Here is a 26,752-nt window from a genome sequence, read left to right as displayed (position 1 = left end):
CCCAAGAGAGAAGCTAAGGTTAAGGGGAGCAGTCAGTAGGTCCCTGGGGTGAAGCTGAGGGGAGGGAAGGGGCAACCCACTCCCTGGGACTGTATCTCCAATTTCCCGGGTGAGTCTACATCCTGTCTTCTGTCCATACCTTATTCACATCTCCACAGCCCTGGGAGGGCCGGGTGGACTTCTGGTCCCTATTATGGACTTGAGAAGCTGAGGTCCAGAGAGAAGAGGTCAGTGCTTCCAAAGTACATGCCGGGCCAATCACCAAGCCTTAGGAGCTCGGGCCTCCCAAGTGGCAGGGGCATTGTCACACTCAGGCACACACACACCCATGCCCACACATGTGTGTCTCTAGAACATGGCCTGACGAGGGGAAAGGACGTATTCCGTGGTACACTTAGGCAAATGACGTGTTGCCCTGCTCCTCTATCTCGAGAGTGGCCAACAGCCCTGGGCCTGATACCTTCACGTGATGCTCTCTGTGTGTTTTTTAAAAGGGTGAAAGAAACTTTGGTGAATTACACCAAAGAGGGAGGAAGACTAACAAAACTGGCAAATTTATGAGAAATTTCACCTGGTTCACCAGGGACTGGTTCACTGTGGAGATGTGCAGGTTTCATGCTGGGAACTGAGGAGGTGCCCGCTGAATTGGCGGCTTCTGACCCTGAGGGACTGTGCTGAGCAGGGCAGTGCCTTGGAAGGAGTCCCAGCAGCCTTGGAGTCCACATGGCCCAGCCCTTGGCTTGGGCTCCTCAAGGCCAAGGTGCCTCCATATGGCAGGGCTCCGGGGCCACAGCCCAAACACGGACCTGATGCGGTACGTGGACTTACTGGCTTATCTCTCATCAAGGAACCTCTCAAAGGTGCCCAGTGAGGGACCTAGGAACAGCAGCAGTGACCCGGCAGGGCAGGGCCCCAAGAGCCGGGCCTGTCCTGCTGCCCTCAGCATGAGGCCGTGCATGGCCACATGCATCCCCTCCTGAAGCAGCCTGATGCCAGAGTTGAAATCTCCTGAGAGTGGACTTCATCTGTGGTTCCTGACAACTGCTCTGTAAATTCAGGCTGGCCCCTGCGAATCTTCTGCCCAGCCTCCAGAGCCCCTTCCCTCACCCCTTGCCCTGTTCACACGTTTTTGTATTGACCATGGTTCCCATTGAAAGCTAAAGTGTCCATTGAAGCCAGTGGAATTTCTGTCATCATCTGAGTGTGGCTTCACCTCCTTTCCTTCCTGGGAAGGAGCATCTCGGAGCACATGGCTTTCCTTTTCCTGATGTGAAAATGTCCAGTTTGGGGTTACATACCAGTAATAGGACAGAGTGGTTTTTTAAATGTCCTCCCATGGCAAAATATAAGCTAGCAAGTGTCCTTGGGTGAGCAGAATGATCCTGTCTGGTCTGAAATTCAAGCCTCTGGACACCAGGTTCCCCAGCTGCATCTCCATCTTCATCACAAGCCACCCCTCACTTCTTCATATTTTTCCTGGGAAATTAAAACACAGGCTGCCCCTTGCAGGCGGGGACCGAGGGGGCACAGGAATCGATAACCAAGGCCAAGGTGCCCACAGGGACTGAGCAAGCCCAGGCCCGGGGCTGGAGAGATGGGTGCCTCTTCCAGAGGGGAACAACTCGAATGAGTTTTTCCCTGTTACATGTATTCTGACCTTTTTTTTTTAAGAAAAAATTCCATTTTACTAATTTTTTTATCAACTCGTGGAGAACACGTGTGGCTGGTGAGGGAAAAGGTCAGGGAGCCTGTCGCTGCCAACAACAGCGTGGGCTCACGTGATGGCTCCCCCCTCCACCAGGCGCCCTTTGCAGCTAGGAGTGTTTGTTGTTTTCCCTGCAGTTTCGGTTGCTAGAATTTTGGTCTGGGTTTTGGGTGTTTGTTTGTTTGTTTTTCATCTGTTCCGGTGGTTGTTTCATTTTTAAGCTGGAAGCACGGTTAATACAGAAAGCGTGGGTCAGATGTGTTGTGGGACAGGAACCAGGTGTGTCTGGTGTGGATGGATGCAGGAAGGGGGTGAAAGAAGGGACCTTGGAGAGAAGGGGTAGAGAAGGCGGGAGGGCTCACCAGAAGGCTGAGTGCTGGTGCTGCCCAGGAGGTGCCAGTGTCGGCAGCACATTTGACAGGAAGGCAAAGCCACCAACCTCTTCATCACCTGCCATGCGTTAAGTTATGGGTCCTGTCAGCCTGCTCTGCCCACACTGGTGCACTTCTCTTCACCCCTCAGAACCCAGCAAAATGGGGATCAGGACAGGACCGCCTTCAGAAGGTTGTGGTGAGTGAGGTTGTGCCCATAAAGCTCTGAGCAGTCAGAGTCATCAGGATACCCATCGCTCACATAGCAGGCACTGTCTGCCCACACATGCGCCTTCCCCAGGCACAAGTTGTGCAAGAACAGGGCCAAGTTAGGATTCTCCTGGTCCCTGACTATGGGTGTACCTGCTTGAAGAAGGCAGTAGACAGACAGACAAACACCCATTCAGGCTGAGGTGGCAGGAAGAATGGACCCACAGGGCCAGGACTCCTCACTTGCCTGTGCATCTTGCCCTATTGTCAGCCCTGGGGCTCCAGTGCCCTCCTTGCTGAACTGCATCTTGCTTCATTATTATGCAGATATTTTGATTATGCAGATATGTTTTTTAGACAGTTTTAAATATGTATATTATTTACTCATTAGACCATAACAGCTCTGAAAATTGGAAATCTGCATTTAGTATCTATCAGTACACAATACAGAGTTAATACAGGGCCCACAGGTGGGGAGGGAAGCAGGGTGGCAGTGGCGGCAGTGCTGTGCTGGGCAGGGGCTTCTGGGCACCCTGGTGCTTACCCCTTCCCAGGGTCTGGGTCCAGTGACACCAAGGATGGGGGGGATGGGCTCAGAGCAGCATCTGAGAGTCCAGTTACTGATCCCCTCTCCTGGGGAAAAGGCAAAGGAACCACTCTGGGAAGTAGGTAAGGAACACCTGAGCCCAACCAGCCACGCCCCACCTGGCCAGACCTGATCCTTCCCTGGGACATTTGGCATCCAACACTGCTGGTAGACCTACTGATGCCCCCTCCACCACTTCCTCACCAGGGGCCTGGGGCAGTGGCACTAATGCTCAGTCCCCTTACAGAACGGGGAAAAAAAGAATCCACCTCTCAGGTGTCTTGCTAGGGGTGGGGTGGGGAGGGTGAGGAAGAGGTACAGTCTTCCACCTGCCGTTGGATTAACTGCACCAGTCAGCTCAGGGTAATTACAGGGGCAGTGTCTGGTATCATCCTGTCATCGCTGCCTTCTTTGCAACCCTCTGGCAGTGTTCTTGGTGCACCTACTTGGTGCTGGGACTTTACTCTGGGCTTGCTGCCCCCAACCTCTACCTCAGAGCCCCCATCACAGCTTCTGCCAGGCTCAGCCCCCATTGGCACATATCTCAATATCCTGTGCCCCATGGGTTCAGGGCCTTTTATCCTAAGCCTCTCCTAACCTCTTGGAAGAGAAAGTAGCTATAACCAATTAAGACCAAAAAACTCATTCAATCTTTCCCTCTGGGCTGCACAAAACAAATCCTGTTTGATGGGCAGTTACTCCCCAGACCCTTTCAGGCTAGGCCAGCACTGGGTGGGGGGGGAGGGGCTCCAGGTGAGGGGGATGAGGGGAGGAGGCCAAGGAGAAGTGGGGTCACCAACCTGGGGGGAGGAGTGGGACCTCAAAGATGATTGAGTAGAGAAGCCTGAGGGCTCCAACCCACCAGGCCCAAGCCCCACTCCTCCAGGGGGGTGCCTTATCCTCCAGGTGTTGGCCTCTGAGGGGCAGCCACCATGGCCTCAGGTCCCTTATCTTAGGTCATGGTCTATCTCAGCTCCAGAGCAATTGAGAGACTTTGAACTTAGTGAAATTCAAAGGTGTCTGTAGAGGGGCCTGCTCCCCCAGGGGAGCTTTGTCCACAGCCCAGTCCTCCTCTTTCTTGCCCTTTCCCGTAAGAACAGTTTCCGGAGCTGAGGGAAATTGATTGTTAAGTGAAACTCTCTGATAATTGCCTCTGAAATACCCGCTATTATCGTAATTGACTTAGCCGTGAGCAGCCCTGCTCAGCAGTCCCACCACAGTTCCCTCCAACGCCTTGGCCATGATGGAGACATCGCAGGCCAGGCAAGCCACCATCAGCAACTTCGTAGTAGCATCACCTTCATAGGCAGCCCTCATCCTCCAGGATGTGATGAAGAAAAAGAGTCTCAGAGAGGTTAAACCACACACCCAGGGTCACACAGCTGACCAGGCAGGTCCAGACTCAAGCCTTTACCCAGGTTCAGAGATATTCTGACTTTGATTTATCAGATGTTCATTGTGTACCTACTACGTGCCAGGGACCAGGTTACTATAAACTTGACAGCTGCCGGATACAGTGCCCACCAAGCTCAGCTCAAGGGGAAAAGCAGAGGGTTCTCTAAGTTCCATGATGGGGAGAGATGGGAGCCTGGCATGGGTCAGGGAGTGGTTAGGAGGAGAATGGGGTCTAAGCTAACGCCTCAAGGGTGAGGGAGTGAAACAGGCTGGAGGAGTCTGGGCAGGAGTGCACAAGGAGGGAGCGGAATGTGCAGGGGCCTGGTAGCAGGAGAGCCAGAGACTGCAGGTGGCTCTGAGAGCAGAGCCCAGAGCCCGAGCAGGGAGCTGGTCCCAGGGAACAGGTATTCAGGGTCAGGGATGGGAACAGAGCACATCTCCCCCAGACAGGCAGGAGCCCTGAGATGAAGCGAGCCATGTTCCCACCGCTGCCTCTGCCCTGCTGGGAGTCTTTGTAGGTTCTCCCTTTACTTCTGGATCTTAGTGTCCTTCCCCATCCTGTCTCCCCCAGGCCATCAGGAGGACTTGGGGGAAGGTGGGAGGGAAGCGCAAGGAGGGTGAACCTCGGGGCAGGGCAGAGGCAGAGGCAGGGCTGTGAGCAGTCTCCCAGCCAGCCCCGAGCAGGCCTGACTGTTGTGGGCTCTGCGAAGACAGGAGCACAAGTCTGAGTGCCTGGCAGAGGGGAGGGGAGCCCATGGACAGGACAAGGGCAAAAGGAGGCTTCCAGAAGAGGTGACAGTCTGATAGGACTGACTGAGATGATGGGGAGCACATCCCAAGCAGAAAGAGTGGATGACAGGAAGGCCCAGAGGTGGGCAAGAGGCTTGTGTGCTTAGAGCCAGCAAGTGAAACGCCAGGGGACTGGGCTTTATGGGCAGCTACTGGCAGTTGGAGCAAGGGGGCTGCCAAGAACCTAACTACCCTCTGCGTGGGTAAGGTTACTACTTCTAATTTATAGGCAGGAAATTGAGAGCTGGAGGGGGAAGCTGGGGTCTGAACCCAAGGCTCCAGGGTCCAAGCTCTGATCCCCACCTGGGGCCCCTCGTGCGTGCCATGTGTATTCCCGTCCTCTGCCCTCTCACCCTCAGGCCTGAGGGACCGCGTGCAGCCACAGCCTGCCCCATCCATCCCCCGTTCAGCTGCCTCAGCCCTTCCTCCTGCACCACCAGGCCTGTGGATTTAGCAGTTTCCACACGTCCGGTGCCCGGGGACGGACTGATTGATCTGTAACACTGAAAAAATAATAATGGCTTGATCATTACTGAGGATTAAAAGTAATCCTTTCGCTGTGGCTATTGCAACTCCGTTATTCACGAGTCAGCAGGCTGACCCGGGCCTTTGAGCCCGTGGGACTCCATGAGTTCAAGGAGGCTGGGGGCTGGGGCCCTCCCTCCCTGGTCTCCCTCACCTTGGCCACTAGGCTAGCGAGCCTGAGGGGCCATCAGCCCCCGTGTTCCTGAGGCCTGTGAATCCCAGGGTCAGACCTAAGTCCTGAAAGGTGAAGGAGCCGGCATCCGCTGGCCAGCGGGGGAGGTAGGGGCTGGAGAGGACAGCTCCTCAAGGCCATGGCCCAGTTTGGAGACTTCAGCTAGTGTCAGTTTGGTGTTTGCAACCCTATCAACCGTGTGGCTTTTCTGTGGCAAGGGACCTGATCCAGTTGTTCCCACATGTGTCCCAGCCTCATCGTCCATGAAGTGGCAATGTCTCCAGGCCCACTCTGAGAAGGGTCTGGGGTCCCTGGGAAGGTGCTGGCCCACTGGGCAAGGAAAAGGGGTATGCAGAGACTGCCTGAGGCTCACCCCTCAAGATGCAGCCCCAGGGGATGTTCCCTGGGCTCCCACACTCCATTCCAGGCCTGGTGCCGAGCTCGCATGGTCAGTGCTCTGTTAACAGGAGTGACAAGTGTTGTTAACCATGTGTGTCACACAGTAACGTCCTCTGTGGAAGGGCACTGCCAGCTTGTGAATCAGGATCCATCAGGGGGTCGGGCTCGGGCGGGGGTGTTTGTGCTTTAGGCTGAGAGGAGGACCCAGGATGGAAAGGGAGGGGCAGGAGTTGGGCACAGGGGGGCTCCTGGGGCCTTAAGAAAGCTTTGCCTTTTCTATGCAGAGCCATAGGGAGCTGCCAAAGGTTTAGGGCTTTGGGGAGGAGGGGGATGGCCATGTGCTCAGATCCACATTCTGAAGGCTCCAGCTGCTGTGTGGAGAAGGATGATGAAGAGCAAGAGAGGACGCAGGAGCCTGGCCTGGGGATGATCAGTAAGGTGGTGTGAATAGCATTAAGGGTGGGATGTAGGGGCGGTGGTCACAGGGTGGAGGGGCTCATTCTAAGAGGGGGTGTTGTAAACTCCGGTGGGCCTAAGGGTTACCCCAGAAAGGTATCCAGGAGCTCAGGAGGGGCCAGGATTGGAGGCAAGACCTGGGAGCCATCTGGGAGAAGAGAGGCCTATGGTTCCTGAAGCTGGATTATGGGGGTGGGGCCCACTCAAGCAGTCACTGCAGTAACAGGTGGGCAGAGGACAAAACCTGCAAAAAAGACAGGTGGGGGTGGCAGGAGGGTCTCAGCAATGTGAAGTGAGGGGTTTGACTTTCCCACCCTGCCCCCAGGTCCCCCAGCCTCATAGCCTTCCCAGCATTCAGTGCTGGGAAGCATTCAGTGCTTTTGCCTTGAGGAGGAGGGGGAGCCAGGCCCAGCGGGAGTAGGGATAGCTCTGGACAGCCCTTCTAACAGCCAGAGGTGGCATCCTGCCCAGCGAGTGGAGGCTGCGGCTCTACAGGGAGTCCCACCAGGCCCCCACCACACTGTTCCATGCTAGAAGGGAGGAAAAGCTGGTCTCCCATTTCCCCCGATGGGCAGCTGCCAGGCTTTATTTTAGAATCTCCCCTCTTGGGCCCACAAGCCATCAGGCCTGGACTGATGGATGGGAGTGTTTGTCTTGAATACCAAGGGGGCAGGGCCCTCTGAGTAGGGGCTGGAGGCCAGAAGGCAGGACCCTACTGCTCCACTCATGGGGTCAAATAGGGCGGGGAGTTGGGGACCAGAGCCCCTTCCACACCAAGAGCTACTCTATTCCTCCCCGGGCATGGTGGGCCCTGTGGAGCATACCTTCGGACCTTGGTCATGGGCTGGGCAAGGCAAATTCAGTGGTGAGGGCCCCAGCCCAACCCAGAGCCCCTCTGTGACCTTAGGCAGGCTGCTCACCATCTCTGTGCCGGGTACCCTCATCTGAGGAGGACACGTCAAGCACGTTGTGAATGGTGACAGGTACACATGATGTGTCGCTGGCCTGGGGGAGGGCTTGGATGCAGTAGATGATCAGTTCAGGGTGACAGTCATCATTATGATGAACAGGACATCACTGCACTCAGCTCTGCAGGAGGCCCTAGAGGGCCAGGCTCAGTCCTGTCCTCAGGAGCCTCAAGACTTCCTAAAGGGGGACTTCCCTGGTGGAGCAGTGGTTAAGAATCCGCCTGCCAATGCAGGGGACAAGGGTTTGAGCCCTGGTCCGGGAAGATCCCACATTCTGCGGAGCAGCTAAGCCCGTGCACCGCAACTACTGAGCCTGTGCTCTAGAGCCCTCAAGCCACAACTACTGAGCCTGCGTGTCACAACTACTGAAGCCCTCGCATCTAGAGCCTGTGCTCCGCAACAAGAGAAGCCACCGCGATGAGAAGCCCGCGCACTGCAACAGAGTAGCCCCCGCTCGCCGCAACTAGAGAAAGCCCGCACGCAGCAACGAAGACCCAACGCAGCCAAAAATAAATATTAATTAATTAATTAATTTTTAAAAAAAGACTTCCTAAAGGGACAGGATCCACGGAGGCACAAAGTAAGACTCTCTGGGTCAGGATTCCAGCCCAAAGGGTAGCGAGTTTCCAGCACCTCCTCCAGGAAGCCTTCCCTGACCTCCCAAGTTCCCACAATGCTGAGCTTCCCAGAAGCACCTCAGCTACTCCTGCCCTAGTTGTTCTGCCTGGTTATGTGTCTGTTTTCTCCTCTGAACTGTGGGAGGGCAGGGCTGGCTCTGCCATATCTCCACACATCAGCACAGTCTGGCACTAGGTGTATTGGGTAACAAGGTGTGGGATGGACAGACGCAGCTGTGCTCACAGGCACAGGGGCCTCAGTGGAGAAGACCACAGGAACCAGCACCAAAGGATGGACCAGGCTTGTGCGGACAAAAGGCTTAAAGAGCCCTGCTGGGAGGGGGCTCAGGAAGCCAGGACAGGGACAGTGGGGACAGGCCTGGGTGGGCAGAGGTGGGCTGTGGGCACCTCCTTCTGGGCCCTGAGCAAGCTGGGGGCAAAGGTGCATCAGTGAGGCACTCTGTCACTTGTGGCATTTCATCTTTGGCTGGGGAAGGCCTTCCTCTTGACGCTGGGGTGACACTGGTTTGTAGCTAGTAGAGAGTGTCAGTGGGCTTGGCTCCAGGGCCTGGGTCTTAATATGCCTCAGGGGTCCCCCTGCCTTCCTGTGGGCAGGAAATGTGGCTGAGCTGAAGTCCAGGGAGTCCCGTGGAGATGCCACTCAGGTCTGTGCAGGCTTCACCTTTCCTGTGGGAGCCCGATGTGGATGGGGGAAGGGCCCACACAGCAAGCTGGAGAATGTCTGGGGCCAAGGAATCTCTGGGAGTCTGGCACGATATCCAGGGAGTCCCTGAGCCAGCCTGGCCCCAGGGACTGCTGGGGATGGAAAAGGCTTTGGGCTGGGCACAGACCTTCCTCAGTCTCTGACCTCCCTGTGCTCTGTCCCTCAGAGATTGGCTGATGCTGCAGAGAACTTCCAGAAAGCCCACCGCTGGCAGGACAACATCAAGGTAAGAACTGCAGTGCCCTTCCCAGTCCCTAGGACCTGCCCACCTGCAGCAAGGGTGGATGTGCATGCAGGGGAGGAGGGAGAGGGAGGCTGCCCAGACCCACTGGAAGGGCACCAAGGGCTCTGTGGGGTGGAGCCGGGAACCTTTGCCCAATGTTCAGCAAACATTTGAGGCTCCCCCTTTTTTTTTTTAAATTAATTAATTAATTTATTTATTTTTGGCTGTGTTGGGTCTCCGTTTCTGTGCGAGGGCTTTCTCTAGTTGCGGCAGGCGGGGGCCACTCTTCATCGCGGTGCGCGGGCCTCTCACTGTCGCGGCCTCTCTTGTTGCGGAGCACAGGCTCCAGACGCGCAGGCTCAGTAGTTGTGGCTCACGGGCCCAGTTGCTCCGCGGCATGTGGGATCTTCCCAGACCAGGGCTCGAACCCGTGTCCCCTGCATTGGCAAGCAGATTCTCAACCACTGCGCCACCAGGGAAGCCCTGAGGCTCCCCTTGGTGCTGGGACACAGGGTGCAGATATGAACCTCTCATTCCACTCCCAGCTCCCAGAGGAGCTATGGAGTCCCCCATGAGCAGATAGGCTGCTCTGAAGTGATGCTCCCCAAAGTTGGCATCCCCTTGGTGGTTAAGGAGGTGCACAGACTCCCTGGACAGCCCCTGGGGCAGAGAGGCCTCTTGACTCCAGGACTTCCCAGGCTTTAATACACTGACCTGGAAGAGGTGTTGGGGGAAAGGGACCCTATCCCCTTCCCAGACTTCCCCGAGCAGCAGCCTGTCTTCCAGAAGGCTGCCAGGCTGGGATCGGGGACCAGGCTGTCACAGCTACTAAATCCTCTCCTTCCGCCAGCAAAGCTCAGAAGGGGCTCAGGTGCGGAGCAAGTGGAGGCGTGAGAAGCTGGGAGCAGGACTCTTTTTGAGGACAGAAGGGCCCAGAATGTGGAGGAGGGAAGGAAAGCCTCATTGACCCCCAGCCTCACACCCAGGTGGCTCACATATTCAGGCAGCTTGTGTTTGATTTGGACAAGACTGGACACACCTGCACCTTTCCTGTCAGAGGATAACAGTAAACCAGAAGAGAGACTGAGGCAGCGTTCCTCCCAGACTCAGGAAACCCCCGATGCCAAGGATGACGGAACCCTCGGGGACCAGACCAGTTGGCAGGGCTCGCTGTGTCCTCCACAGCCGCTCAGGCATGTGGGCCACGCCTCCCAGTGGTCTCTGTGCTAAATGCAGGGAGAGGCACCAAGAGCTGCCCCTAGGACCCAGGGGCCAATAAGGGGGAGGGGGGAGGCCTTGACTCACTCCAGCTCTGAGCCTGGCACCTCTAGGAGGCGGGAGGGATTATTATCCCTACTTAACTGATGAGAACCCTGAGGCACAGAGTGGTTAGACCTACCTGAGGTCACCTGTTGGGGGCAGAGTCTCACAGCTGGGCCGTCAGGTGCCAGGGGGTGCATGCCCCCTAAACCTGTTCCTTCTCCCCAGTCCCCATCCCCCCAGGCCACCCTGAGCGCACACCATAGCACTCTTCCTTTGCTGCCTGGTGGGTGCTGGGTGCTGCCCTCAGGGAGCTCACATGGGGTTGTGAGTAACAGATGTTTGTTTACAGTGAACACATTAATGAACTAATGACTCCCTGGACCGATCCTCCCTCCCTGGGAGCTGGGGGCTGGGCTTTTTCTCGCTCCCCATTCCAGCACTACAAACCCATCCCTGGCCCACTGTGCCTCCTGAGCCTCTTGATCAGAAATACACACAGCAGCCTCCATTTGCACTCCCTGGCCACTTGGATGTGCCCCCACCTGCAGATAACCTCACCCTGGCGACTCCCTGCAATGCCCAGCCTGAGCCTGCGCTCAAGGCCCCAGGATCTGGCTGTCCCTGCCTCTCTCGTCAACCTGCCTCCTCCCTCCCCTCCCCCTGTGCTCCAGCCACACCGAACACCTCACTCCAGGCCCATTCTTGATCTCTCCACCCAGAATGCCCTCCGTTCCTCCTTTTGAAAGCCCAGCTTGTCTTGCCTCTTCCCAGTGAGGCTGCTTCTGCTCCCCAGCCCATCAGCCCCTCCACCTTCTGGGCATCCAGAACCCTTGGCTCCTGCTCTGTCCCTTCTTTTGTTTCTGACATACCTGCTTCCTCCCCTCCCCACCCAGGACAGACGCGCAGAGCAGGCACAGGAGAGGGAATGAAGGAATCAGGAAATAAGGGAACGAAAGCCCTCGGCCTGGCTTTCTCTCCCTCCCAGTGTAGGCCCCAAACAGGAAGACGAAGAGGCTGCCTCGGCCCCAAACCTGTTTTTTCTTCCTGACTCTGCAGAAAGCCCAGGATTTCCAAGGATCATCCTATTGGACCCCTGACCCCTGATTTTCACCTACTCCAAGACAGAAACGGCTTATTGCAGGCCAGAGTGGGCACCATGGGGGCCTAGCGGGAAGGAAGGCCCAGGTCTCAGGGTGTCCAGGGGATGCTGAGACGGTGCTACTTGAGGACCCACTCCCTGCACACTGGGTCACAGTCCCTGCGGGACCCAGCAAGGGCTCACCCCTCTCTGGGCTTCAGTTTCCCCATTTGGCAAATGACCAGGTGGTGTTGGGGGCTATCTGTCAGCTCAGGTGTGATGTGTGAAAGGGTCGGTCCACACATCAGGCCATGTAGGTGCAAGTTGGTGATGGTATGGGTGCATCTCTGGCCACACCAGCCCATAGGCTCTGGGTGCTTCTGTCCTAAGGCAGGAGAGGGCTCTGCTGGCCCCATCCCCCTGGCTTGACCTGAGATGCCCCCAGCTATGGGTGTGACCACAGGACCAGCTGGACCCAGCCTTGTTTGCCTGATGCTCGTTGCCCACCCCCACCAGTCCATTAGTCTACCTGTTTGTCTGTCCCACAGGTATCTTGGGCAGGGTGGAGCTGTAGGCGCCCCCTCCTTTCCAGCTGCAAGGTCAGGGCCCTTCTCTTCCCCAGGAGCGCTGAGCTGCCCAGCTGCCGGGCTAAAAGGCATCAGTGCTAATGATGGGCCCATTAGCTGACTTGCCAGCCAGCCCTGCCTCGGCTGCCAGGGAGAGCTGCCAGGGTGCAGACTGTCCATGCCAGAGGGGATATGGGGACTTCAGGCTGCAGAAAGGATGGTGTTTTGTCCCTTGAAGGCATACCACCCACCCTTGAAACTATGTCCTTCCCAGCAACGTTCAGGAGGTGACCAATAAGGAGTCATGTTCCTTCCCAGCATTCAGGAGCACACCCAGTGGCAAACTCAGGCCCTTTACACAAGCCAGACCTTCTTAGGAATGCCCTTACCTCCTTCAGAAGGGCAACACCTCCCACTCCAGTTAACTCCCTAGAGCTCCTCTTTCTGGCCACAACTCTAGGATTAGCCCGCACTGCCCACAGCACCCACCTTTGGTGCCCCCATCACAGATGGTTCCCAGTGCAGGCTCCCCCAGGCCAGTGGCCCAGTGGGCTCATCTGTCTGCCCCATCTGGCTCCTCTTGGCCAGAAGCAGTTGAGCCTGACTCAGTGCTGCCCATCACCTGTCCATGTGCCCAGCCAGGTGCCCTGTGGACAGAGTGACCAGGGCCTCAGTCTTCTTACCTCTGAGGTGGGGAGGATGGCAGTCAGCAGTTCTGGGCACAGAGGAAACCCTTGACCCATGGGGCCAGACTGGAATCCACTGCATGATCAGTAGGGTGTGGCCCTGCCTGTGTCAATAGCACACAGTAGGTTTGCATGCAGACCTCTGAGAAACGGGCAATGGTGTACACACACACACACACACACACACAATCACACCATTGACACCAGCCCAGGGACTTGGGGGATCCTGGAGTCTGCAAGGTCAAGAGAGACAAGAGAGTGAGGGGAAAATATCTGGATGTGAAGCCATGCTCCTCTCCCTAGTCCCAGGTCATGACCTCACACTCCTTGCCATGGCAAGGGTAGGGAACCTGTAGCCACAGCCCTGGCTGCAGCCCTTGGACACCACGGCCCTTGTTAGCAGGCAGCACCTCCCATGGCCGCTGTAGACAGGCAACAGGTGCTTTGGTGCCCATAACACTTAGGGTGGATGAAGATGGCCCGCCTGCCGGACACTGTGCCTGGTGCCAGCACCTCACTGTGCCAGTATTATCTGCTATCTAGACGGCCACCAAGGAGGAACTGGGCCAGGGCATGGGTCGGGGAGGCAGGAGAGACCATTGGTTCCAGGGCCTCAGTGCCAGCCCCAGAGCCTGCAGGAGACAAAGCGCTGCCCTGGGAGTCTAACGGGAGACGTAGCTCTGCCTGGGAACCTAAAGAGAAGGCTGCGAAGGCTGGGCCAGGCCAAGGAGCCGGCTGGACAGGACAGGTGGCTCCCCGGCCTGAGGTCTGCCCCAGCCACAGGGCCTGCTGCCTGCCTCTCTGCCAAGCCGGTGACAGACGGCTCTCTCAGAAAACAGTCCTCTTGGCTGAGCTGAGCTGGCAGTGAGCCAGGGCAGGAAGGCCAAGCGTCCTCACTGGTGCAGCCGGGTAGCTGCCTAGGTCCTGCACAGGGGCCTGGTGAGCAAGCAGCAAGCAGTCAGGTCTGACCAAGCCACAGCAGCCGCCTTCCATGGCACCAAACGTAGATGCCAACTGCTATTCCCCATGCTCACCCCACTCTCACTTCCTCACCCTGCTGCCCACCTGCCAGCGTCCCTCATGCTCTCTCTTGGGCCCAGCTCCAGCTAAGGAGAGTGTGTGTCATCTATACGAGGGCCGTGTGGGCCCCCTAGCCCCACTCCTCATGTGTCGTGTATGCACAGAAATCCACTTTGGGGGGAGGCATGTGTGTGAGTTCAGAGGGGGTGATTCCCCCCACTCCCTGCCCAGTTTGTGCAAAATGGCCCCTAAAATACGACGTAATGGAGGGGGTGTCAGAGGTGTGTACCCTGGACATTAAGGACACACGTTTCACCCCAACCAGAGGGTTTCTTCCACATTCAGACCCCTCCCGGGCCTGTGAAGTTACAAGCTTAAGGGGGCCACTCATGGGTTGGGTTGGCCCGAACCCCTGGAGAGGCCTCACTCCCTGTCCTCCTAGCATCATCATTCTGATTTTACAAGTGGAAAATCAAAACGCTGAGGTAAAGCCTTACAGAGGCTGAAGGGTTTAACAGGCACCCTTGCCTCATTGGTGAGATGGAGGTGACCTCCAGGAGTCCTCATGGGGCCACAGGGACTTGTGAGGCTTCAGCCTCAGTCTTCACTCACTGCTCAGGATCCCAGAGCTCACATGTTCAGGTCAGGATTTGAGGCCAGGACCCTTTGCCAAGTCCCCTGCACATAATCGCTAGGTGGTACCGCCTCCTTGTTGTGTCCCAGAGACAGGGCACTAGTGGTGGACACTGGGCACCTGCAGCCCAAAGCAGACACAGAGGCCTTTCCAGGGACCCTCCTACCAGACCCTAATGGTCCCATCCTGCCCCGTCCCCAGCTCCACATCATATCAAACATAGCGACCACAGCTGGGTTTACACTGTACTTTCACACATGTGACCTTGCCCACCACCATCCATAGCTAATGCCACTCTCTACCAAGGAAGGGACATGGGCCCTCTCAAGATGGGAGAGGTAGAGAGGAGTCCTGCCCACGTGTATCTGAGCCCCTGGGGCACTAAGACTGCATACAGCTTCCTGAGCCTCACCTGCAGTCTGAAGGGGGGGCTAGAATCCTTCTGTGTGATACATTCCCCCTGTGTCACTGATGCCACCAACATCTCATCCTCCACTGAGTCCATGAAACAGCAGGACAAAGAGACAAAGGGAGCCATTGGAGTAGCTGGAGGGGTGGCCCAAGTGAATGCCAGGTGCCCCAGGGACAGCCCAGGTCAGGCAGGACCCAGGCATGGTCTGTGAGGGGAGCCCAGAGGAGGGTCACCGTGAAGGTCACTCTGGAGGCCTAGAGCCACCGACCCCCACCCATCACCCATGCCCTTTCCCGCCCTTGCAGAAGGTTTGCCTAAAAAGTTGGTGAGTGAAGCCCCATGTTCTAATCTGCAGTCCTCCCACTGTGCCTGCCTATTTTCATTACAGAGGGAAAGAGCATCAGAGCCATGTTTATAACCCCCTTTTAGATAACAAATCACATTTTCTTTTCGCCAGCGACTGTGTTGAATTGATATTTTTTCCCCTCGGTTTAATAGGTTTGTGTGTTCAGGAATGATCTTCATCAACTGAAACTCCTTATTGTGTTTGATGTAATGTCAGCTTTCATTACGCGCTTGGGTCAGAGCTGGGCCCAGGGAAAGGCTGAGCACCCTGGAGCCTGGGCCCCGGCCCTCATCCCCACCCCGGGCCCACCTGAGCTCCAGTCTCTCTGGACTGGTGGTTGGGCAGGTGTGGGAGGGGATGGAGATGAGTCAAGAAGGCAGAATGGAGCCAGGGTGCAACACCTTTTTTATCCCTGCCTTAGCTTCCTCATCTGTATAATGGGGTCATAGGGCTGTTGAGAGAACCCTGTACTGCAGTGTGTGTGAGGCCTAGCTAGACACAGCAGATACTTCACAGGACTGAAACTTCGGTCTTTCAGTCATCAGGAGGTGTGGTCTTGCCCAGGCATGGCGCCAGGCCTATAGTCAATGCTCCAGAATGCTTGGACTGTATATACCTATAGGTCCAGCCAGTGGCCTGCACCCCCCAGACCTCTGGTGGGAGAGAACCCATGACTGTTCCCCACAACTAGCCCCGATACCAACCACCTCAAACCATGGCCTCAGACCCAGCACCTGGACAGTCACCAAGGCTAAGTCCCTCCCTCCATGAGGAGCCTGAGCTCAGAGAGGGAACAGTGCAGCCCTGTGGTCACACAGCACATGGGGCCCAGCCAGGCCCAGGCGAGGGGTGACCCACCATGGAGTAAGTGCTGGCTCTGTGCTTGCTGTTTTACAGCCAGACCCTTGGGAGCACACTTGGTCATCACCCCCATTTACAGACCACAAAGAAACAGGCTCCCAGTGAACAAGGGACTGCCAGGGCCATGCTGCAGGTTTTTGCTGTACAAAACAGGGCTGAGGAGCACCAGGGGAGGGTGACTCGGACAGTGGCCCTATCTTGTGTCCTGGCCTTAGGGCCTATCAAGGCAGGGGTGGGGTGACCCCTCCTGAGTGGGTGGCACCTGATGGCACCAGATTTACCTTCTGGCAGCCGCTGTCAGCCATGCTCAGTTCTGATTAAAGATCATTAAACATGAAATTAGCCCGTTTGTGTTACGGGTCCCTGGGGTGGCCGGTGATTATGATGTGCAGATGGCTGAGAACCCAGGCGGCGGGCAGGCGGGCGAGGCCAGGACGCGCGGTGCTAGCAAAGGCAGTGAAGGGCTGGGAGGCAGGCACGGGGGCCGGGCTTTGTTTTCTCCTGCTCCTGTTGTGTAAACCCCCTTGCATTTCACAACAAATCACAGATAATTAATAAGTACATGCTCGTAATGAGCAGGCTTTTTAATAGAAGAAATTGGAAGATGCGGTGTCGAGTCATTATTTCACTCTTTCCCAGACTCGGCTCTATTTTTCCATCTTCCTCAATTCCCCCTTGGTACTGCCTCAGCCAGAGTCTCTGCAGATAGGCTGGCTCTAACCCTACCTCCCAGCAGGGATGCAGTGCAGAGACCCTGATCCTAGAGTCAGGGAGCCCCGGGGGTACCGACCCGGGGTACCACATCCTCCTGGTGCCTGTGAGAGCTCCTGAGGACGGTCTGGCTGGGGTGTGGGTGGGGCATCCAGCCTGACTCATCCAGCCCTCCCTGGATGGCAGCTCTGGATGGGTAAGGGAGCAGTCTCTGCCCCAGAGGAATCTGAGGAATCCAGGCCTTAGAGCTGGGGGTCCTGGCCGCACCTCAGGAGACCATGAGTGTTGAGGCGTCTCTTCCCCACCAGGAGGAAGACATCGTGTACTATGACGCCAAGGCCGACGCTGAGCTGGTAAGTGCCCCCACCCATGCTGGCAGGGATGGGGAGCTGCCAGAGCCACACCCCCCTCTCTGGGACCTCATGGCCTTGGCTGTAAAATGAGTGTTAGGACTCAGCACTCTTCAGCATTCTGAGCTTGGCCTTGCAGAGTTGTGGCTGCACAGGTCCCCGCCCTACACCTCCCACAATTCCCTAGAGGCCCTGACCCCTCCAGGGCTGTGTCTCTGTGGCACCAAGGGGCACAGCTTCACTGTACAGTGTGGGGCGGGCCCAGCCCCATCCCTGGGCAGGGTGGTGAGGCTCTTTGACCTCCTCCCCTAGGTCAGTTCAGGTGCCAGCATCGGGAGGACAGAGGGCTGCTGAGTGCTGCGAGAGTAGGGGGGAGAGGGAGCAGGTGGGGAGGGCTTTCTGGAGGTAGGCAGGCGGGACCGGGATGCAGGTGTGTTTCAGGTGAGTGCAGGTACCCTTCCCTGTGGTGAGGGGAAAGTGGCTTCCGTGTGCTGACCACCCCACAGCCTGGCCCCACGATCAGTGTTGGCCCTGGGCTAAGTCAGTCTCGCCCCAGCTGTAGAGGCAGCCCAGTCCCTGTGCCTGTTCTTCAGATGAAGGAGAGGGCTCTGACTCATCAGGGGTCACCACCCCAGAAGTGGTGGTGCTGGGACTGACCGGAGAACCCAGAGCTACACTGCTCTTCTGCCTCACTGACTGGTTCATGTCTGCTTGGGCGGCCCTGTGACAGAGAGAGGTCCCCGTCACCAGAGGACTCCCATGAAAGTGTGACCATTTGGGGTGTGAGGGGGTCTACAGAGGAGACAAGAGTGTCTGAGGGTGCAGGGCACATGGAACAGACTGTTTTGGTGAACCTGTCAAGGCCCAAATTCATCTGCCTGCTTTTGAGGCAAAAGTAGTTGAACCCGGTTATTTCCTCTGTAAACAGAGGTGTCGCAACTCAGTCTCTGGGGCCCCACCTGTGCTGGCTGGTGCAGAAGACCCAACAGCTAGACTCCCACTCCTGGGCCTTTTGGCCTGGGGGGTTGCCTGGGGCGAGCAGGAGGTATCCAATGGCACCAAGAGGTGGGCAGGCAGGAAGGGATTCCTGCAGAGGGTCTGTGGTGCCAGGCTGGCCTTGGTGAGCCTTCAGGAGGGCAGGCAGGCAGGGCCGCAGAGAAGGAGGGGTGGGTGGGCTAAAGCAGGTGTGCTTCCCCCTTGGCTGAGCCTCCGTGGCTCCCAGAGAAGTTGCTAAAATTAAAGCTGGAATCTGAAATTCAAATGAAGAACAAACCTTTAATTAGACCCTGAATCTAATTCCTTACCCCCCTCAGCAGCGGGCTGTAATTTTAGCAATCAGTGCATTAAATATAAACCAGGAGACTGCAGTTGCCCACTGTACAAAGCCCCTGGGCGTCGGGGTGACACTGAGGGGTCTCCTTGGCCAGTCTGGTGCCCAGCCCCCTCCCTGGACTCCCTGCTCCCAGCCCCCAACCCCTGGCTCTAAATCACTGACTCCCTGCCCCCAGCCCCTTGGACATCTGCTGGGGGGCTAGGGACAGCACAGGGAGGGAGATTCACCCCGGGTGGGGCTGAGCCAGGGTCAGTTAGGCCAAAATCCCAGCCCTCCCAGCCCCGGTATAAATATCAGCACGCACACATTCCCCAACTCTCCTGCCTGTTATGTTGTTTTGTTTTTTTAATCTTTGCCAGAGGTACAGTTAGAGATCTTTCTAGACCATTTACTTTTAAATTACCAGCCAGAAGGTGGGGGTAGGGGGGAAAGAAGGAAGGAAAAAGTTCGCCAGCTGATAGCTTATCAGAACAGAATCCAAATGTCACATTAGTTGGGAAAGTTGGGAGATTAAATTTTCCAGCGCCCTTCATATGCCGCTGACATTTCGGGGGCTTTCTTCTCCCGCACTTCCCCCTCCTCCCAGCAGAACGTGAGTGGTTCATACCTCAGAGGCGGCCGGCTCCCTGCTCTGGCCTCCATGCTCAGCAGCTGCCTGCCCCAGCTTTATCCAGCATCCAGGAGCTTCTGAGGGTCCTCTTAGGGTGTGCCGAGGTGGGCAGAGGGGTGGCACACTGGGTGAGGGGCAATGGCAGGGCAGTAGATGGCTTGGATTTTGCTGTTACAAAATCCAATCTTGAAGAGATGAAAAGGGTGTTTGCTGCAGGCCCTCCAGCCAGCTGCACCCACCATCCAGGCAGTAATTCATTCCCCAGGCCTGAGGGTGCACCCAGAGCACTCCCTGGGTGGGGAGAGCACAGCTGGCTGGGTGGGGAGGCACGATCACCCTTTCCCCAGACAGACAGACAGCCTGGCGGCAGGAACACGAAGGGTGTGCCCAGGACCCAGTGAGCAGTGGGGTCGGCCGTCACGTGAGATCCACTGGGGAGAGGAAATGAGCTGAGCCTAGTGCTGAAGGTGGTCACAGGGGCGTTGAGGGGCAGTGAGGGAACATGTGGCTGGTTCAGCTGCTTACACTCCCTCCTCCCAGGGCACAAAGACCCCCAGCTCTGCGCCTACCTCGCCTGGCTCTCCATCTCTCCTTGCCTCCCCATCTGGCTTTTCTCTCTGTCTTCCCCTTCACTCTCTACCTCCATCTTCCCTTCCCCCTTGCACACCTGCACCCGTGCCTGCCCTCCCCCCACCTCGGCTGCGGCATCAACACTATAGTCGAAGACCCACTCCTGCCCGCCTGTGGTGGTGGGCGGGGGCGCACGGCGCATGCCCAGCCTGCCTGGCCGAGAGATGCTGTAATTGGCACCTGTCAGACGGCTGCGACTCATTTTAGAAAGTCAACGGGGGCCTTTATAGTCCTGCTGCTAGCAGGCACCACAGACCCTCCTTCTGGAGGTTACCAGGTATCAGTGCTAGCCCCTACCCTAGCCCAGCTCTCCCCAGGACTCCCCGCTCTCCAACTCAGCCCCTAGAGCCACCCTGCTGCAGGGGGTGGTGCCCCTCCCCCAGATGAGGCTAGGGCCCTCTCCCTGGTGCCAAAGGAACTCCATGCAGGGGATAGGTGGGGCCAAGTTGAGGTGTGTACGTTGCAAAGCTCCTGGGATGGGGTGCTGAGGCCGCCCTGTGATTACACAAGGCAAGTCCATATGAGCAGGGGGTCTGCAGCCCACTCCTCTCTAGCTCCAAGATTTGCCTCCTTTGCTGATAATTGGTTTTCAAGGATGTGAGGAAGGGCTTGGTTTGGTCTTGGCTCTGGAATTTGGGTTTAGCAAATGTGGGGATGGTGGGTGGGGCAGGTGGGTGTCACGGGCCTCCCAGGCAAGGGGTCCATACCCCATGTCTCTCTGTCCCTGTGTCTCTCCATCTCTCTGTCTCTGCAGTAGTCTCTGATTCTGAGATGCCCCTATCTCCTAGATTCTGGCCCCCCTGCCTGCAGTTCTATCCAACCCCACTCCACCATTTCCCAGCCCTGACACTGCCATGGTTGGGGGGGTCCCTTTCCACAGGACGACCCTGAGAGTGAGGATGTGGAAAGGGGGTCCAAGGCCAGCACCCTACGGCTGGACTTCGTTGAGGACTCAAACTTCAAGAACAAGGTCAACTATTCATACACGGCTGTGCAGATCCCCACGGACATCTACAAAGGCTGTGAGTGTGCAGAGTGATCGGGAGCAGCCCTCCCCACCCACCATGGGGGCAAGGCCCGCTGCCTGGGCACCGCCAGGTCGCAGGTGCCCATCCACCTTCAGCCCCCTACACCCAAGGTCACACATGCTCACCTCTCAGACCCGCCCACACGCAGGCATCAAGCCGCTCTCAGGCACAGCCTCACGCTAACTCTCAGCAAGACACAAAACACCGAGCCTCTCACCCCTGTGCATGCACGGTCTCCTGCCCATGTGTATACACGTGCTCACACAAATGCACGCACACAACTCTTCCCCCACGTGCTGGGCCAAGTCCCCACCTGTCCCCAGAGCAGCTCCTCCCTACCCTCTCCCATTCCCTGGCCCCATGCAGGAAGGGTTGAGGGGCTACCACATCAGATGGGCACAGGACAGAGAGCAGCTTCTCATTCACAGACACCAACCCTGTAACACCTCCCTCCTTCTCCTTGGTGAGCAGGGGGAGGTGGAGATGGAGGTCAGGGGGATTGAGTAGAGGGTGGTTGAGATTCCAAGCTCCAGGGACAGTATAGCTTTGCACAATGGGGAAACCAGGTCACTACAGCTAGAAGGATTTGAGTCAGACATGAGGATGAACTTCCTGAAGAACTTGGGAGGTGTAGGGAGAAGAGGCCAAGAGTCAAACACTGAATGGTGAACTCTAGCTGCAGGATTTAAGGCCCCAGAGTCTCTTGCTTCTGACACAATTCTGTGGGCACCTACAGGGTAGCCTCAGAATCCAAGGGGCCCACTGGGTGGAGGTTCTTGAAGCAAAGGTCCCAGAACTTCTGCATGGTCTTCAGAAAGCAGGGAATCCTCCAGGGTTCTCAGGGATGCCCCTCCACCTTTAGGGTCAGCCAGGCCTTCTGGGCAGCCTCAGGCAGGAGTGAGGGCGGATGCCCCCCACACCCTCCAAGGGCCGCCCACAGGCCACCTGCCCGAGCCAGTCGAGGGGCACTATCACAGGCAGGCACGCTAATTAAAACAGGAGCCACACCGCCCTCCCCAGTCACCCCTCGCTACCCACACAAATTACATTTTATATGTTTTTTATTTACTGTGTCACTTTTAATTAAATCTGTAATCGCCTGCCTGAGGGGGCATGGTCCCCATTTCCAAGCTCAGTGTGATCTGAGGGTGTGGGCACGTGAGTGTGTGTGTGTGGTCACAGGGCTGAGCAGCACGCCCTTTCCAGGTGGGGGGCTGTAGTGTGTGCACAAGTGTGTCTCACAGTGTATGTGTGAGCATGCATGTGGTCATGGCTACCTGCAGGGACAGCCCAGCCAGGTCTCCTCTCGGCCCTTGACCTGAGTCAGGGACACCCCTCTGCCAGCAGCAGCTAGAGGGGCTCCCAGAATGGTCTGTCTGCTCTAAGCCTCTCATGTGCAGATGGGGAAACCGAGGTCCAGTGAGGGGTGGGACCTGCCAGGCAGACTCTCCCAGGGCAGACAGTACTGTGTGAAACGTTTGAGAGCCTGACTTTATTTTTTCCTTAAAGAGAAAAATAGAAATTGTACAACTCACTAAGTTTCTAAATTAGGAACAGGACCATAACGTACTGTTCAATAGGCACAGCCAATGCTAGAAATGTGTTTTGTTTTCACATTATGGTCAGTTAAGGGAAGCTGCAGGGCCAGAGAGAAGGGAGTGAGAGCAGAGGGGGAGGACTAGACAGCAGACAAGACAGCAGAGGCCCCCCAGTCTGGAGAGAGAGAGCAGAGGGAAGAATGCCCCAGAATATATTGTCGCCCCCTAGGCTGTGGGCCGAGCCTGGAGCATTTGTATCTTTAAATCACAGCTCTGGGAATTCCCTGGCAGTCCAGTGGTTAGGGCTCCGCGCTTCCACCGCAGGGGGCACGGGTTCGATCCCTGGTTGGGGAATTAAGCTCCTGCATGCCAGGCGGTGCAGCCAAAAAATAAAATAAAATAAAAAATAAATCACAGCTCTTGATCTGCTCTAAGGGTTTCTTCTCTGAAAAGAAGAGCAGAGCCTTTGGAAGAAATGCTCTGGTTCCCGTTTGGGGAGTGGATCTTCGGGGAGAGGTGATGGTGTCAGGGCTCCACCCGGAAAGAAAGGAGGTGGGAGAAGTTGGAGGAAGAAATAGCCCCTAGGGGAGGGGGTGCAATACAGAGGCCTGGCAGTAGCAGGTATCCAACTCCTGCTGTTTTTTCTGAGTGTCCCACACGCAGAGACAGGTACACTGCGCATGTGAGAACATGTGCCACACACACACATTGGGCAGATTTAGGGCTGTCCTGAGTTGGGGGGCTGCATACTGCTTAAGCCATCCCAAGTCTCTGCCCGGGTTGCCAGATGGATGGAGTCCATCCATCTGAGAGAAGCCTTGCTCTGTGTGTGGGGGGATGGGTCTGGCCAGGGCGTCACACCTGTGCAGCCACAGAGGTTGAGGGAGGGGGAGGGGGGGTAACTTGTGGTGGGGGGTTGTGAAAGCAGGACCCATTGGTGTCCTCCTGTAACGGCAGAGTGTTGTGTAGGTATGAGCATGTGTGCCCCTGTGCCCATGGCAGCAGTGAGGCTGCTGGGCAGGTAGGTTTGGGGGTGAGGGGATGACACATCCGGCTGGAAACACAGAGGTTAGACATAGGTACACCTGTTGTATACCTGCATGCAGTATACAAGTGCAGGCTGTGTGTGTGTGTGGAAGTGCACGTGCCAGTGTTGCAGCAGGATCGTGGCACAGCCCGTGCCCCTCCAAGAGCCCCCGCCCCCACCCCTGCCTTCTCCTGGCCCCAGTTGATTAATCATGGAGCTGAGTGGCTTCCAGCTTATCAGGTACCTTAATAGCTGAATAATTCCAGCACCATCATCGAGCCCTTAATTGCTTTCTTGTGGCTGCAGCCCGGAGTGCATGCTGAGTGGGTGAGCTCCCAGGGGACCAGCCGCAAGCTCCAGGCAGCAGGCTGGATGGGCATCCCGGCTCATAGCTCCCTGCGACCTGGGTGGCCCCTCTGCAGGGGCCACAGGCCACAGCTGCCCTGCCTGATCATGTGGAGCCTGGCCAAAGGGTAGGCTGAGCTGTTTCTTGGGATGAGGACGAGGATGCCTTCCTGGAGGAGCTGGTGCAGCCCCAGCTGAGCCCTGGGAAGTGAGGGAGACCTGGGTAGGCAGAGAGCAGGTGAGGCTTTCTAAGTGAGAGGCACGTGCATGGGTGTCGCTGTGATGAGCCTCAGCGGGGGAACAGCCGAAGCGCTTCCCACCCCAGCCCCCTGCTTCCCCCCTAGCCACCGTCATCCTCAATGAGCTCAACTGGACGGAGGCCCTGGAGAACGTGTTCATCGAGAACCGCAGGCAGGACCCCACGCTCCTGTGGCAGGTCTTCGGCAGTGCCACGGGAGTCACTCGCTACTATCCAGGTGAGCGCTAGCCCATCTCCCCAGTCCACTCAGCACCCCACCCTCCTCCATCTCCCGGCCCCCTCATCCTGGGGTGCATGGGCGGGATGGTCACCTTGCTGGTTGCGGGGTGGCCTGGCCACTGCTGCAAGGCCTGCTACCAGCCCCAGGCCCTTCCCTGCCTGTCCCCAGTCACCTCCTCTCCTCCCACAGCCACCCCATGGCGAGCCCCCAAGAAAATCGACCTGTACGATGTCCGAAGGAGACCCTGGTGAGCAAGCAAGGAGGGGCTGGGCAGGGACACCCCCTCAGCTCTCCCGCCTGCTCCCCTCCCTCCCGATAACCAGGCCTCCAAGCAGGGCGCAGCCAGCTCTATCCAATATTCATTTCACACATCGTTGCCACTGGAAAATGGATCCCATCACCCAGGCAGGCCTCCCAGCTGCCTCTGCCCCCCGTCCACGGCCCGGCACTCCACCCCCTCGGGACTGAGGGATTGGGCTAGTGGGGGTTCCCCAGGGTAGATGTATCCTCTGTGGGTTTGGCCAGCCCCTGCTGTACCCATCTGAGCCCTAGACACCCCTACCCTCTGCTCTGCCTCTCCTGCAGTACTCCCTGGCCTCCTCCTCTGCCACCTGTTCAATCCCATACGCAGCTATGACCCTGCCCTTGGCTCCTCAGCCCAGGCCAGGGGAAATGACAAGCCACTGAGGCCATGGAACAGGCCTCCTAGCCTCTCTCTGGATCACCTGCTCACCCCTCCTTGGGGTTGTTCACGTGTTGGGGGACCAGGTCACTCATGCCATGGGCAAGGACTGTCTGCTTTATTAAATGTGGTATCCTCAGTGCCTAGAACCCTGTTTGACCCATGCCATGGATGCTCAATAGAAACATGTTGAATCAGTATGTGGGTGAAGGAAGGAAGAACCCACAAGGTCTCAGTGAGGCTGGCCCTAACTGAGGCTTCTCCTGGGCAGGTATATCCAGGGGGCCTCATCGCCCAAGGACATGGTCATCATCGTGGATGTGTGAGTGAGCGGTGCTGGCGGGTGGGGTGGGGGCGGGGCTAGGGGCTAGAATCTGCTGCTGGGGAACATCATGGGGGAGCAGCAGGAGAACGCCTGAGGCCGACCAGGCGCCTCCGTGATCCACCCCCCAGGAGTGGCAGCGTGAGCGGGTTGACCCTGAAGCTGATGAAGACATCTGTCTGTGAGATGCTGGACACGCTCTCCGATGATGACTATGTGAACGTGGCCTCGGTGAGTGCCAAGGGCGGTAGGCGGGCACTCCCTCCTGCCCCATGCAACCCCTGCCTGCCCGGGCCAGCCTGAGGCCACTCACCACCCTCACTGTCCCTGCAGTTCAACGAAAAGGCACAGCCTGTGTCATGCTTCACACACCTGGTTCAGGCCAACGTGCGTAACAAGAAGGTGTTCAAGGAAGCTGTGCAGGGCATGGTGGCCAAGGGCACCACAGGCTACAAGGCCGGCTTTGAGTATGCCTTCGATCAGCTGCAGAATGTGAGCCCCCTGGGTGGGCGAGCGGGTGGCCAGGGACAGGCAAGGGCCCAGGCTTGGTGACACCAGGGAAATCAAGATAGATGGCCTTGTTAGCACCCAACAGGCAGGTTGGGCAGATAGCACCGTCTACTGTGGGGTAGGGGAGCCAGAGGGCCAGGCCCATTCCGGGGAAGGAGACCCACCCGTGGACCGGGGAGGGGCTGAAAGCTGCCTGACCCCACACCTACTCCTGCCCAGTCCAACATCACTCGTGCCAACTGCAATAAGATGATCATGATGTTCACGGACGGCGGTGAGGACCGCGTACAGGACGTCTTTGAGAAGTACAATTGGCCCAACCGGACGGTGAGGCTCAGCCCAGGTGGGGGCTGCCCTGACCTGGCCCAGTACAGGGGAGGGCTGTCCTCTGGCAGCCACGGCAGTAACCTCAAGCCCCAAACAGGTGCGCGTGTTCACTTTCTCCGTGGGGCAGCACAACTACGACGTCACGCCCCTGCAGTGGATGGCCTGCACCAACAAAGGTACCTTGTCCGGGTGTCACTGCCACAGGCCCTGCCTGCCGTGTCCTGCCAATCCATTGGGTTGGTTGTCCACGTGTCCTTCATATGTCCAGCTTTCCAGCTGCTTGTTCATGCAGTGTCTGTCTTTCTGTATGTGTGACTGGTCATCTCTCTATGTGGCTAACTTGTCCATCTGACTCAGCATCTTTCTGCCAATCTGACTGTCCATTGGTCATCTGTCCCTAGCTTGTCTGCTCCTGCATCTGTTTTCTGGTCAATCCGACTCTCCATGCAATTGGGCCTGGCTTCCAGGTGGACTCTGGATGTCACTGCCATCCTAGAATGAGGGACTTCAGGCCTCAGGCTCCTCCTTTCATCCCAGTTCTGCTTCCTTACACCCCTACACTCACAGCCCCTTCCATGTCATTGGTCCCATTCACAGGGTAATGGCAGGGAGCACTAAAGGGACATGAGTTCAGAGGAAATGACACCAAAAAGAGAGGGAACCTGAGAGACCAGTCAGGGCTGCAGACACACCCCAGGGTACAGGGCCTCCTGTGCCATGGATCCCAAGCAACACCCAGGCCCACCTCTGCCTCCCCTTCCCTCACAGGTTACTATTTTGAGATCCCTTCCATCGGTGCCATTCGCATCAACACGCAGGTGAGACTGTGGGGGCGCCCCTCCTCCCAGCCCCTT

The 26,752-nt window shown here is 57.2% G+C and overlaps 1 protein-coding gene across 5 annotated transcripts in view; it reads left to right on the top strand.

The window, feature by feature from the left end:
• Positions 1-26,752, top strand: part of CACNA2D2 (calcium voltage-gated channel auxiliary subunit alpha2delta 2) — a 138,203-nt gene that overhangs the window by 97,509 nt on the left and 13,942 nt on the right. For all 5 annotated transcript variants that reach the window (XM_061195396.1, XM_061195394.1, XM_061195395.1 and 2 more), the window contains exons 4-14: positions 9,084-9,143; positions 17,026-17,070; positions 20,521-20,662; positions 23,923-24,054; positions 24,247-24,304; positions 25,011-25,061; positions 25,193-25,292; positions 25,395-25,553; positions 25,791-25,898; positions 25,996-26,074; positions 26,667-26,716. In XM_061195396.1, the coding sequence (XP_061051379.1) occupies positions 9,084-9,143; positions 17,026-17,070; positions 20,521-20,662; positions 23,923-24,054; positions 24,247-24,304; positions 25,011-25,061; positions 25,193-25,292; positions 25,395-25,553; positions 25,791-25,898; positions 25,996-26,074; positions 26,667-26,716 (984 nt within the window). The remainder of the gene's footprint in view (positions 1-9,083; positions 9,144-17,025; positions 17,071-20,520; positions 20,663-23,922; positions 24,055-24,246; positions 24,305-25,010; positions 25,062-25,192; positions 25,293-25,394; positions 25,554-25,790; positions 25,899-25,995; positions 26,075-26,666; positions 26,717-26,752) is intronic.

The sequence above is a fragment of the Eubalaena glacialis genome, chromosome 7 (assembly GCF_028564815.1).
Source record: "Eubalaena glacialis isolate mEubGla1 chromosome 7, mEubGla1.1.hap2.+ XY, whole genome shotgun sequence".
NCBI lineage: Eukaryota > Metazoa > Chordata > Mammalia > Artiodactyla > Balaenidae > Eubalaena > Eubalaena glacialis.
Note: the sequence above shows the minus strand (reverse complement) of the source record. Positions and strands in the feature narration are given on the sequence as shown.